This window comes from Chanodichthys erythropterus, chromosome 24 (genome assembly GCF_024489055.1).
Source record: "Chanodichthys erythropterus isolate Z2021 chromosome 24, ASM2448905v1, whole genome shotgun sequence".
Classification (NCBI taxonomy): Eukaryota; Metazoa; Chordata; class Actinopteri; order Cypriniformes; family Xenocyprididae; genus Chanodichthys; species Chanodichthys erythropterus.
Window position 1 is genome coordinate 23,411,964 of NC_090244.1, and position 14,850 is coordinate 23,426,813.

Here is a 14,850-nt window from a genome sequence, read left to right on the forward strand (position 1 = left end):
ACAGAAGTCTCGCGTGAGTAAAACGGGAACACAAACACATATCCGGGCAACATAACACAGGGGAAAACATATATACAAAACAGCTGTACTTATATTATTAATTAGAATAATTCACAGCAGTATAAATGTTCCCCATAATGTGGCCACGCTACAATGTGTTGCCTCCTCCCAAACCGGGTGAGAACCATTCAGAGACTTCCATATGAAGTACTGCCCTATCGGGTTAGTCCATATGGGTGTTCCCCACTAGTCCTCCTTCAGAATGTGGCTTCTGCAGGGTTCCCCTTCCTATGGATGGGTATGCTTTCCCAGTGTTATCCAAGTTCACAGATTATCCCTACTCTGAGAGGGACCGGCTAGCCTACGCAGGGCACTGGAAGGCGGCAGCACCTGTGGGGCTTTGGTAGGGATCCCAATTTGTCTGTCTATTTCCAACATGATGTCAAGAGTGACCGACTGAAAGGGAATGTCTCATTCCCTGAAAGCGGGAACGGAGACATCATGTCCCGTCACCACAGCTGCTGGAGTGGCAGGTCACCAACTTGCGGGATGGCACAGCTGATGCAATTATCGCATGTGCATTGGCTCATTTTAGTTACACTCGAAGTAGAATGGCCTTTCTACCAAAACGTGACATTTCCATTCCCTCTTTCAGAGAACAAGGGTTACACACGTAACCGAGACATTCCCTTTCAGTTGGTCACTCTTGACGTCACATCAGAGATAGACCAAAAAATTGGGACCCTACCAAAGCACCACAGGTGCTAAACTATCAATCAGATGACAGAAGGGATATTTAAGATGCCAAGAGGTTTTTCAGCAAACTTTTGATTTAGAGGCCTTGGAAATTTGATACAAATATGATACAGCTTTATAGTGTTGGGAGAAGGTGCATGGAGAAGGAAACTCTTAACCCTGACTCAGACACAAACTGATCCACAAACTGCAACTTCAGAGGGACATCAGAGGAGCTGATTAGGACAATAATTAAAATATGTTAACAATATTATTATAGAAACAAAGACAAATTAGTTGTAGCGAAAGTTACTCTAATTAAAGTGATTGATCACATCAAATTACTTCTTGAAAGAAATCATTCAGCAGATGATGACATAGAAATGAAAAAGCTTATGGCAGACTTTCAGAGACACAGTCTTCTTGGTCTTGACGAGGTTCTCCTCATGAATGCAGGAGGAGATGGAGTAGCCATTAATACACACAATCTCATCGCCAACCTGGAGAAGACACATCAAACCACAATGAAATTACTTTAATAATATTAATTTAATACTGAAAATACCAAAAATATTTGAATTATACCAGAATATTTTTTATATATTTCAAGTCTCTGTAATAACAAAGGTAGCACGGTTTGCACTATAAACACTTGATCTGCATTTAAATTCCATATAGGATAAATTCTTTGAATTTATCTGCAGGACAAACATTAATCATGGAGATTACAGTAGAGGACAAGAACTGTTTGGAAAGACCACTGGAAGAATTTAAAGGGTTAGTTCACCCAAAAATGAAAATTCTGTCATTTATTACTTACCCCCCTGTCGTTTCACACCCGTAAGACCTTCGTTAATCTTCGGAACACAAATTAAGATATTTTAGTTGAAATCCGATGGCTCCTTGAGGCCTCTATAGGGAGCAATGTCACTTCCTCTGTCAAGATCCATAAAGGTACTAAAAACATATCTAAATCAGTTCATTTGAGTACAGTGACTCAATATTCCACCCTCAGCTAGAGTTGTCAAAACTTTGGTCTGGCCCCTGAGGGTGCCCAGTACCGAGAGGCAGGTCTTTCTGGTTGGAGTGGTTGAGACCATACTCAGTTCCAGAGCTCTGTCCATGAGGAAATTGTACAGCCTAAAGTGGAATGTGTTTGCCACTTGGTGTAGAGAGCATGGATTGGACCCAGTTAATTGCCTGGTGGCTTCAGTGCTGGAGTTCCTCCAAGATTGCTTCTCTGCTGGTTTTACAACGTCCACACTTTGAGCTTTGAGATTAGCTTTCCATGCTCATCTAAGTGATGGGCCTCTGGGGAGGCACCAGCTGGTTGTACAGTTCCTCCATAGTGTGTAGGATGAGGCCTGCAACTTGTACCAGAGTCCCAACCTGGGATTTGGCGGTGGTCCTTGAAGGGTTCAATGGTTCAATGCTTCTCAGGGAACAATGGTTACAGTTGTAACTAGAGACGTTTACTTTCAACAGGAAAACACATTTTCCCCTTTAACAGAATTAAAGATCTGTTACATGCATGATTTTTACCTTTGTCCTAATTCAGCAGATCCCTTACACCTGTGGACTATTATGGCCAAGTTTCCACACTTCGGCAGCGGAACTTGAGCAGTTGTCCCGAGTTGGAGCTGCGCTCTCTTTTGTGTTTAGCCCTTTATTTTCCTGTCTACTTTCTCCCACTTGTTGTTATATTTTGTCTCATCAATAAATTCCCCTTTTTGACCGAGCCGTTGTGTCATCCCTCTTTTGTGTTATGGCAGTGGCTGTAACATAATTGGGGGCTCGTCCGTCGTGTTTTCTTTTTCTCTCAGCTATTTAGTGTAGGAGAAAATGTGTATGGCCGTGTTTTCGTCATGATTATTTGATTTATTTTTCGGTTGTGAGTAACTACAATCGTCCCAGGTGAGTATTTGCCTATTTATTCTGTAGTCGTTGGTTAGGTCTGAACCTGCCACTTTGTTATTTTGCCTTTTTTATTTTTAGTGGTTATTCGGAGTGGAGGCACGCTTCATTTCACCTGCAGCTGATCTTGTTAATGGGATCGGTTTGCAGGTGTTCATGATTTCAGCGTTTAAAGTGGCCTCAAGCCCCTAACGCCACTGAAGACTATGGAATTAATTTAATGTTTAAATGGGGTAAATACGTGTGTGTTGTGGGATCGCTTTTGGTTATTCACTTTGTAAATTTAAATCGGTAATTGAAGTTTATTCTTAATTCGTATAATTCGTGGTAATTCCGTGTAGCGGCCAAATTCACTTTGTTTCCTTTAGTTTTGGCAGGTAAAATTTAGGATTCGAAAACGATTTAGTGGTTTCATTCATGAATATTTTTCTGAATCATGTTGAAACCATTATTTTCGTTATTTTTGGTGACGTGTGTCGAAATGACTTCTGTAGTTGATATATTTCGGGAGTCTCCTTCTGATGCACTGCTTTTATCGTGCACAAAATGTGATATAAAGTGATCGGGGAACTAATTTTATGTCTCGTACGTTCTCTCAAATGCTTAACTCCCTGAGGTCTGAAAACGCGCCGGCGCATTTTGCAGGACTTTTTCACATTGCAGCAAAACAGACTTAAAAAACTCAGTCATTTCTTGTCATAGAGACATAAGTAATATATCAATTGAAACTATAGAATGTCTTCTTTTATTTGTGTACACTCAGAGTAAAAACACAATGTTGTGCTTTTTGTAAAATAAAGAAAACTAACATGATGCGTGATCCCTCCTCTCCCTCTGAACGAAGTCCAATCTGATAGTTCTCAGAAAATGAACTGTAACTTATGAATACTCATAACAAAAAAAAATGACACTTACATCTAAAGAAATGTTGAAATGTCAGGTTTTAAATCGTGCAAGTGAAATCGAAAACAAACATTCTGTGTTTATGTAATCTGTATGAAAAGAGAGCCATGTCAGAAGTCTGTGATTCAGCTCATTATCTGCTAATGCGGCCACAGCCACGGAGTCAGTGCTATTCAGACGCAAATTCAGAGGCAATACATGCATTCATCGTCTCAATCGTGTATTTATTGTCTTGAAAAGTGTTTATTTGGATGTTAAAGCCATGGTTAGCGATCTCTAGAAGACATGCCATTAGTTCCTAGTTCCTTTTCTTCTTTATATGAATTTGTGGCCTAAAGGTGTACAGAGAGCGCCCTCCGGCTGCAAGTATGAATTGAAAACACCATTCCTGAAATGTCCTCTTCTTCTTTAGAATAATTTGTGGACTAAATGTGCACAGATAGCGCCCTCCAGCTGCAAGTATGAATTGAAAACACAGTATCTAGCACTCATAGTGATGACAATAAATATTACTTCTCAGTATAGAAAATTGACATAAATATATAAGAATCCATCAATATTTCTCCAAATGTGCATGCTTTTAAGCTAAAAGCCTGTATGAAATGCCATAGAGGTAACATAATTGTTCAGACACTTTGCATCACAGAAATACATTATATTTTAAATAATATAATAGAATACCATTATTTTAAATTGTAATAACATTTCACAGTATTGCTGTTTATGATGAGCTGAGACTTTATTACAGAGGGTTTTTTTTCACAGCCTACCTGACTGAAAGGCCTCATTAATATACAAGTCATTTCAGATCATTATTATGTGAATCTTTTGTCTTCTCAGGTGTAAATGGCCCATTATTCATGCAGATTCACGCCTCCACGCATGCTGTGTTTCTTGACAAAAAGTGTCTCACAAAAACTAAATCAATATATTGTTTTATATGAAGGAGTAGGCAGCATAATTTTTACATAATTCTGAAGCAAAAACTCTAGTCTACAACCTCCAATACCCGAAGTCTTGTGAACACAGATTCAATATACTTTTTTGGCCTTATTTCAGTGACTTCAATAAAAGTTTTTTCAATAACCACACATAGGGCCCTATCTTGCACCCAGCGCAATTGACTTTGTACACCGACGCATGTGTCATTCCTATTTTGCACCCGCGCAAAGCGCGCTTTTCCCTCCACAGAAGCACGTCCCTAAACTAGTGAATGAACTTGCGCTCCCTGGGCGGTTCAGCGCAAAAAAGGAGGCGTGTTCCAGCGCAAACAATCCCTGGTGCTATTTTGCTGTTCCATTAAACACTTGCGCCACTGACCAGAAAAAACCTAGTCTAAAGTCAATGGCGCGTTGCGCGTTGTTCATTATGCTATTTTAAGGGCGCATGCTTGACCATAATGTATAGCGTGCACAACGCGCATACACTTTGCTCATGTAATCTACACAGATGCAACAGTTATTTTTGCAAATCATATGTTACACTAAAAAAATATTAACACATTGTGGTGTGCCACGAAGATGTGAAAAAACCTGTTTAACCGACGCTATTTTGGGTGGGTTTCTCCCATCCCCATACAACACAACTTCTCTGTCTTTCACTGCTCTTACAAGAACATCAGTCTCCTCGGCTGTGAACCACTCCTGGCGTGCGCCTGGTAAATACACCGTAATAATAGCAAAATCCATAATGGAACTTGCGCACCTGCTTTTAAAGGGAATGTTGGATGACGCTCTGATTGGTTTATTTCACGTTACGCCCAAACCACACCTATGAATAATGAAGCTACTTCAGACCAACCCATTTTAGATTTGCGCCGGGCGCAAGAGCCATTTATCCCGCCGGGAAAATAGCAACAGCGCCGAGACCCGCCCACAAAGTTACTTGCGCTTTGCGCTTTGACACTTGCGTTTCAGATCGTTAAAATAGGGCCCATAAACATTATTCCTTCGAAAATACAAACATGTACATACATGTTCCCCACATATTATTGTAGCCTAGTTTGTGCTGAATACAGTGTAATGACACGTTTGTCATTTATATGTTTTTGAACAACTGAAAAAAGCACAAATGTCAGGGCATGTCAAAACTTCTCCAAGCCCCAAATCAGCCTCAGACTCCAGAGGGTTAAACGACTTGGTATCAAACATAATGTCTCTGCCGCCTATTGTCCTGAGAGCCAGGGTGCACTGGAGAGGTTTCACCAGACCCAAAAGTCTATGCTGTGCTCTTACTGTTTTGTGCTTGAGAGGGACTGGGAAGAGAGAATTCCTTGGTTGCTTTTTGCTTCACAAGAGGTGGTGCAGGAATCACTTGGGTTTAGCCCTGCAGAACTGTTTTTGGGCCACAATCCTCGTGGTCCTTTGGCCGTACTAAAAGAAAAATGTCTCTCTGGTCCAAAAAGCAGCACTCTTCCTGAGTATGTTTAACAATTTTATACACGTTTATACCGAGTCCGTGAATTGGCCAAACAGAATCTTGAGAAGGCGCAAGAGAAAATGAAAACTTGGTTTGATAAGAAAGCCAGAGAATGGAGTTTTAGCCCTGGTGACAAAGTTTTGGTTTTGTTATCGGTGCTTGGCGGGTTATTGCAAGCTCGTTATACTGGCCCTTATGTGATTGAAAAGAAGTTGTCAGATTGAGACTATGTTATCTCTACTTCTGACCACCGTCAGAGTTTTCGAGTCTGCCATGTGAACATGATTAAAGCCTATCATGAGAGAAATTCGAGTGCTGAAAATGTAAAGAGTTGTTTACCTTGTGTTTCAGAGTATGAGATCTCTCCTGTCGGCCTGCTCGCATCTGAACGGATGGATGAGGCAGACAAATGGACATCAAGGTGTATAGTTCAGGGTAGATTGAACAATTCAGAGATGCTCCTAACTTTGTCCAGTCAGTTACCGCATTTGTCTCCTGCTGAGAAAGCTGATGTTATGGAATTGGTGAGTACGTTTTCAGTGTTGTTCAGCGACATTCCCGGTCAGTCGTCAGTTATCGAGCATGATATTGATGTGGGTTTTACGCCACCTATAAAACAGCATCCATATCGCGTTAACCCGTGTAAAAGAGCTAATTTGCAAAAAGAAGTCGAATACATGTTGGAAAATAACATCGCTGAGCCCAGCTCCAGTCCATGGAGTTCGCCATGTTTGCTGGTGAATAAGTCAAATGGCACGTTTAGATTTTGCACTGACTATCGACGCGTAAACGCTGTCACAAAAACTGATGATTGCGTCGATCAGGTAGGTTCTGCTGTTTACATTTCGAAACTTGACGTGTTGAAAGGATACTGGCAGGTGCCTCTGACAGAACGTGCTAAGGAGATCTCAGCATTTGTCACTCCTGATGCTTTCCTTAATGATAAGGTTATGGCTTTCGGGATGAAAAATGCACCAAGTACCTTTCAGCGGCTGGCTGGTGCTAAACTCACTGTTAACTTGAGCAAATGTGAATTTGGTAAAGCCACCATTGTGTACCTGGGAAAGGTTATTGGCAGGGGTTGTAAAGGTTGCGGCCATTTGTGATTTTCCACCTCCAATGGATTGTAAGCAAATGCGACGTTTTTTAGGAATGGTGGGTTACTATCGTTCTTTTTGCAGAAACTTAGATTCCTAGAGTTCGGTTTGAGTGGTCTGATGCATGCCAATGTGCGACTGAAAATACTGTTGATTTCATCCCCAGTGTTGGCTGCACCTGACCATTCACAACAGTTCAGTGTCGTAGTGGATGCTAGCGATATTGGGGCAGGACCTGTCCTCCAGCAGAAGGGTGCTGATGATGTGGAACACCCAGTGTGTTACTTTTCTAAAAAGTTTAATACTGCACAGCTAAAGTATTCTACTATCGAAAAGGAGGCTTTAGCGTTAGTTCTTGCGATTCAACATTTCGAGGTGTTTTGTCCAGCTGTTATTCGATCCTTGTGTATTGCGATCATAATCCGCTTACCTTTTTGAACTCCATGCGCAACTTTAATCAGCATCTCATGCGCTGGAGTTTATATTTGCAGCCATATGACCTTGACATTAAACATGTCAGAGGTCGGGGCAATGTGGTTGCTGACACACTATCCCGGATCGGATAGGCCTGTGGGTAACGTATGTTTTTGGGAAAGGTGTCTTTTAGTAGATGCACTTTCTTGTGGTGACAGTTCACTTTTGGGGGATGAAGGTGTTACATGCATGTAAATTTATGTATTTGCCTGCCCTCTAGGGGCAGGAAAAGCATGATTTTTACCTTTGTCCTAATTCAGCAGATCCTTTACACCTGTGGACTATTATCCCGTGCTTAAAGGAAGCCAAGTTTCCACACTTCGGCGGTGGAACTTGAGCGGCCATCCCGAGTCGGAGCTGCGCTCTCTTTTGTGTTTAGCCCTTTATTTTCCTGTCTATTTTCTCCCACTTGTCATTATATTTTGTCTCATTAATAAATTCCCCTTTTTGACTGAGCTGTTGTGTCATCCCTCTTTTGTGTTATGGCAGTGGCTGTAACAAGATCTTTCAACACTGGTAACCAACATGAATTCTGGGTAACACTTCAGCAGAAGAACACACAAGTTCTCACATTTATCAGAAATGAAAGCATAAGTTCTGCTGGGAAGACTAAAATGTTACGTCACTATTATGTTTAGAACTAACCAATCATTATCTAACACTTGGAGTATAAAAGATCGATACTTACATGTCTGAGTTCGCAGATAAGTGGATTTACCACTTTTGTGGACACTTTTGTGCTGTTGGATGCTTTTCAATGGATGCTCATGGACATTTTACCCAAGTGCGACGGATTGGATTCATCTCGTGATCTCCATTTCATTACAAAGGTATGAAGTCCTGTTATGATTTTGCATGTTGTCATTTGACTTTTTTGACTGATTAAACATGAATAGAATAAACACACCTTTGTGATGTAATATATGGTTTATCTGTGTTCTTCAAACCATCTCGGGTATTTTTGTAAGAATATTGTATATTTATAATGCAATGCCAAATGACATAGCCTTTCATCGCTGTATGTAATACTGTAAAATAATATAATTTCTTAATATAATTTCCATATATCATTATTGTGAATTCTTTTGGCCATGATAATCCTGTAGTGAAAAATCGGATATCGTGACAGGCCAAATATATTATATATATATATATATATATATATTTTTTTATTATTATTAATTATTATTATTTTTTATTATTATTATTATTATTATTATTATTATTATTATTATTATTATTATATATATTATATATATAATATTATAAGTGAACCCCAAGTAACAAATAGCCCTATAACATTTTTTTCATCCATTTATTTAAACATGCATGTTACACATAATACACACAAACACATAACATTTCAAATTATACAATATTAATCATGATTTTGGCTTTACGATTTTTACACAAAGGTATCATATAGTACCACAGCAATTCTATAAATCAAACTACGGTTGAAGGTCAAAATTACAGTTTACAGCGATCCCAGGCGAGAAATAAGGGTCTGATCTAGAGAAACCGTCGCTCATTTTCTTAAAAAAATAAATAAAAATTATATATGTTTTAACTATAAATGCTCATCTTGAACTAGCTCTCTTCTTCTCTATTAGAATTCTGTCAGTGTAGACACTGCTAAGTGTATTACTGCCCTCCTCAGGACAAAGTTTGAACTAAATTGTTATATACAATATGCTAGTGCAAGTATATAACAATTAGTTCAAACTTTGTCCTGAGGAGGGCAGTAATAAACTTAGCAGTGTCTACACTGACAGAATTCTAATAGAGAAGAAGAAGAGAGCTAGTTCAAGATGAGCATTTATTGTTAAAACATACATAATTATTATTATTTTTTTTATTATTTTTTTTTTTAGAAAATGAGCAATGGTTTCTCTAGATAAGACCATTTTTTCTCGTCTGGGATTGTGTTAAATGCTTTGAAGCTGCACTGAAACTGTAATTTTCACCTTCAACCGTTTGGGCTCCATTGAAGTCCACTAAATGGAGAAAAATCCTTGAATGTTTTCATCAAAACCTTAATTTCTTTTCGACTGAAGAAAGAAAGACATGGACATCTTGGATGACATGGGGGTGAGTAAATAATTAGGAAAATTTTTATTTGAAAGTGAACTAATCCTTTAAATGGCAACCATCATTTACTAAAGTGCACAAATGGCAGAACCTATTTTGGTCAGATCTGCTTTGACAATGTCATACCGCCTTTTCCATTCCTCTGGTGACAGTGAAGATGGTTTGAACTCCAGGAACTTGTACGCATTCTTATTCTGCAAGCTAAAGGCCCTCTTTGCCTTCAGACAGGATTCTCCAAAGGCCTTCCAATGCTGAAAGATTTGAGGTACAAAATGAATCACAACACAGAAAATGCAATGAAATTAACTGCCATAAACTTGCAACTGATCGTTTACTCAGTGTGTAAGTTACCTCTTGTGCTAAATCAATATTCTTCAGAACAATCTCCTTCAGTTCATTCTCCTCAATTAAGTGTTCATTAGCAAATGTCTCGCTTTTGAGAGATTCCAGAAATACTAGCACTGATTTCCAGAACAAGTTATGCTTGAGCAGAGTTTCTTGGATTTCATAAAGGTACTTCAGGACATCATTCAGATAGACAGTGTCAGGTATTGAACCTTGAGAAACAATATGAAGCAGACATGAATTATGAGAGATCACTCTGAGATTTTTGACTATTGGCACATAGAGATCTTGAAAGAATCTCACCCTTTGCCGTCTTCATGTTTGCCAACTTCAGCTGAACATCATTCAGCCTGACTTGGATATTGTGCTCCCGGCTTTTCAGGTTTGACTTCTGAGCAAAGAGTTGAGCTTTTTCATTGACGAGAGCCTGGTTTCTTGCAGGTCTAGTTTCAAAAATGGATTTAAGAACGGATCCAACAAATGATACAACGACAGTCAGGAAACTGAAACCAAACATTCTTCTAGAAGCAAATCTGCCATGACATCGGTTTATCTTTGCCTCAATTTGTCCAATTTCCTCTAAGGTTTTCCTCAGTTCCATCTGAAGATCTCTCAACACCTTCTCCTGAGCCTCTATCTCCTTGGTAGTTTGTACATTTTTTGTGTCGGTCTCAACCTTTTCCTGAAACACATCACTGGTGCAGGAAGCCACACTGTGGTTGTGTTTCTCATATCTGGTGATGACAGATTTCAGATAAGCCATTAGTTTGATCACATTAAACTTTGTTTTGTATGGGTTCATATATTATAATGCTTTTGACATGTAAGACTTTGAAACATTTCCTAAAATTGTACCTGTCCACCATCTCTTTCACTCTGTTAACAATTTCTGTGATCCATTCTCCTGCTTTTTGCAAAGACATGGTTGACTGAATGTTTTCATTATTTTCAACAGCGAGTTTCAGTTGAGGAAACAGTGAGGAAACCATTTGGTTACTTGTGTCCACACACTAAAAGACAGGAAGAATTTTTACATGTAATGTCCTTGCATGTGCCATTTCAGATTTTTCAGCCAACTTATATAAATAATTTTATATTAGATAATTAAGTTTCATGTTTATTGTAGGCATGAAATTAATAGTGCCCCAAAGTCATCATCCTTTGGTGAATTTTGCCAAAATATGTGGGTGGTTGGGGGAATCTGTCTAAATGTTTACAAAATATTAATTTATCAACAAAACCAAAGAATTTATTGATAATTTAATGAGATATGTACTGTACTACCTGTAACAGTCAATTGCATCAAATACAACAATATTGTGTACCGTTATGTCAAACATTTACCACCAGACAGAAAGCCTAGCAAGGTTGAATAAAAATAACTTTATTTTATATTAAATTCAATATATTTTCATTACAATTAAAAGCAAATGCATTATTACAAGCTACACTCACAGCATTTCAATTAATTTCAGTGCATTTCAATTCTACTCCTTGTAGTTCTTGTTTTTTACCTGGGGCACGTTCAAGCTCAAACCGGTGTGCAGTTTCCGTGTTGAACGGCATGTTTCTTGGAAATGGTGTGAAACGGTTTGCAACAGGTTTGAGATACGTTTTCTCTTGTTTGGTGGGTGTGTCAAAAATATTAGCCCAATCAGCATCAACATGCATATAAACCATGCGGTATTAAAGAAACAGCTCTTAAAAGCTCTTAAATGTAATTAACATCAAAATTCACAAGAGCAAGTATAACTTAAATAATAAGAGCACAAGTATAGATCTGGAACTTCTTTAAGTCTAAATATTATTTAGTAATTGCATTGTCTTCTGGTCCATATCCTTTCCTTAGGAAGGTGTGATAGACACTGATTAATGTGATAAACATAAACAATTCTATAGGCTACTTATATATTTTGTTATTGTATTGTGGAGTGATACTTTCATAAACTTTTATAAACATAAAGACAAATGTTGGATCACACTAATTAGAAACAGTTTTCACAAATTGCTTCACTCTTTTGAGATGTTTTATTCTGGACGGCAAGGGGCAGTGACTGTAACATCGAGCGTATTTTGCAGTATTAAACACGTATTTACAGACTTCATCAGGCTCCGAAAATTCGACAAAAAGAACACAAAAAATGTCCTTCTCAGCTACCATATTTGTATCTCTTACGTCATTAGAACGGGGTGTTCAACGCACCACCGTTTCCATTTAAAAAACGTTTCGCAACGTTTTGTCGGGGCTGAACGCAGCCCTGAATTTAGATTTAACGGATTTAAATAATTTGTTCACTTTCAAATAAAATTTTCCTGATAATTTACTCACCCTGATGTCATCCAAGATGTCCATGTCCTTCTCTCTTCAGCCGAAAAGAAATTAAGGTTTTTGATGAAAACATTCCAGGATTTTTCTCCGCATAGTGGACTTCAATGGCCTCCAAATGATTGAAGGTCAAAATTACGGTTTGAGTGCAGCTTCAAAGCGTTCTACGCGATCCCAGATGTTTGGAGGCCATTGAAGTTCACTATATGGAGAAAAATCCTGGAATGCTTTCATCAAAAACCTAAATTTCTTCTAAAGAAAGACATGAACATCTTGGATGACATGGGGGTGAGTAAATTATCAGGAAATTTTAATTTGAAAGTGAACTAATCCTTTAATATGCCTCTTTAGTTTGACTTCAATAAGAGAAAAGTCAGAAGAACATTGACTTTACCTTCTGCAGAAGAGCCTCAGAGGAGCCAAAAAGACACTGGGTTTCAATGGCACACCCTTTCAGAACCCTCTCCAACTTGGGGAACTTAGCCAAACAGAGATACGAGAGATTGTAGAGCAAAGCCGTACGATCAGCCGATGGAAGAAGCTCCTGAAAGAAGCTGGGGTGATTTTCACCCATCATTTCTGTAGAATCACAAATGTAATAATTACTACATGATGGTTTTGGACAGACTTGTATCAGATACCATAACATGAAGCATGTAAATATCTGAAGACTAAGATTTTAATTACATTTTATTGTTCAAAAACGATTCATAAACTTTCGCTCACCTTGTGTAATGGGCATCGCTTTTTCTGCAACCGATCTTCACTCTTCGTAGTCTTTAAAAAATTACAGTGTCTGAAAAACGACAAAAAAACAAAATGAGACAAGAATCACTACAACAATGGATGGAGCATGTCAGTAAAAGATACCTGTCAAAGGAAAAAACCTCTAAGCAGAGCAGTTTATGGTATCAGAATAGGGAATTTATACTCTATGGCACCTCCTTAAAAATGTTTGGAATGAAGATACCTGAAACTGATTGTCAAAGAACAGAAGGTGTAGCCTTTGGGGGATTAGCAGGCGTCCTCGTGAATCATTAGCAGGCGATCTCTCCGCGCATACCGTTCTTTCAAAATTAAAGCCAGTTTTGTCTTAATAGGACGTGTCAAAATAAATACATATAAATGCATTGTATTGTAAAATTGTTGAATCCTTCAGAATTGGTACACAGGTTTCCCTTTTTTGAAGTGAGTACCCTGTTGAAAATTTCAGCATGAACCAGCTTGAATTCCATGTTGGTCCAGGCTGTTTTATCCTGGTTATAGTTGGTAATGCTGGTACACGGGTACATAGTCATGCTGTTCACAAGAAAAACTGAGCTGGTGTAGCTGTCACTCCGGCTTCCCTTGCTGACTACCAGCAAACCACCCATAGGAAAGAAAAATAAAAAATGAGATCTCTTTAGCAAATGTTTCTCCTAGACAAAAATTAGGTTACTTTAACATCAAATGGAGTCTCCTACTTCTCACACTTGTCCCCTGAGACAAAAAATCTAACACTCTCACAATGGTCTCCTTTAAAGCTTTAGAAGAGATCTCAACAACATCACACACTGTGTTCAGATTTTTCTCCTTAACTGGATTGCTCACATTTGTGTCCTCTGTAAGACTTCATTTTCCTGCTAAGACAAAAGCTGAGATCAAACAAACAAGGGCAGATGTTTGGGCAAGGCTCTTTTCATGCTCTTTCTCTGAGATCTTCTCTCCAGATAGTGAGTTTTTATTGTTTCAGAATCTGGCAGTAAGTTGTGGGAGTTCATTTTAGTCCATCTCCTATCCTGAAAGAAATAGTCTCTCATCCTACAGTCCTGCTGTCACAAATACGGTTTCTGTGGCTCCCTCCGATCGCCACCTGAGGGCACCCTCGCCCGAATACTAACCTGCCTGGACTACATTTCCCAACCACGTACCTGGACTGATTACACACACACCTGTTCCATATCTGCCCCGGACTATTTAAGACTGCCATTCCCCATCATGCTTCGTGAAGTCTTGTTCTGCCAAGTCTGACATTTCTGAGCGTTTATACTGTTGTTTGATCACCTGTGTATTACCTTGGACTGTTTATTGACTTCTGCCTCTGGATCGCTGCCTGCCTGATTACCTCTGCCTGTTTTACTGGATTCTCCTGTCTTGTCTGCCGCCTGTCCTGATCCTTTGCCTGGTACTGATTCTGATTACGTCTTGTCAAGTCAAGTCAAATTTATTTATATAGCGCTTTTACAATTGGTAAAGCAGCTTTACATATTAGAAGCACAGAAAAAAGGGAAGTGGTTAAAAATAAACTGTACAAACAAGCGTGGTAATATGTAACATACAAGATGGTGCTACATTAAGCCAATGTCGGCTGACTTCCAGGGGTGGAAAAAAACCCCTAGGAGAAAAACCCAGCGTGCTAGCACTGGGAAAAAAGTCCTAGGAGGGAGTCTTGCCTCTGACACGGTCTCTGCTGTTCTCTGACCCCTGCCTGTACGACCACGATTATTGTTAATAAAAGCTGCACATGGATCTCTCTGAGTCTCCCGCCCCGTTACACCTGCCCATTAA

General features: G+C 39.0%; 1 protein-coding gene across 1 annotated transcript; it reads right to left on the minus strand.

The window, feature by feature from the left end:
• Nucleotides 1–9,700: 9,700 nt before the first annotated feature.
• LOC137014808 (uncharacterized) lies at nucleotides 9,701–13,045 on the minus strand. Its single transcript, XM_067379327.1, has 6 exons — nucleotides 13,030–13,045; nucleotides 12,698–12,882; nucleotides 10,833–10,987; nucleotides 10,281–10,711; nucleotides 9,984–10,189; nucleotides 9,701–9,883 (listed from the first exon to the last, which is right to left on the minus strand). The coding sequence occupies exons 1-6, from the start codon at nucleotides 13,043–13,045 to the stop codon at nucleotides 9,701–9,703; spliced, it is 1,176 nt and encodes a 391-aa protein (XP_067235428.1).
• Between the last annotated feature and the right edge of the window lie 1,805 nt (nucleotides 13,046–14,850).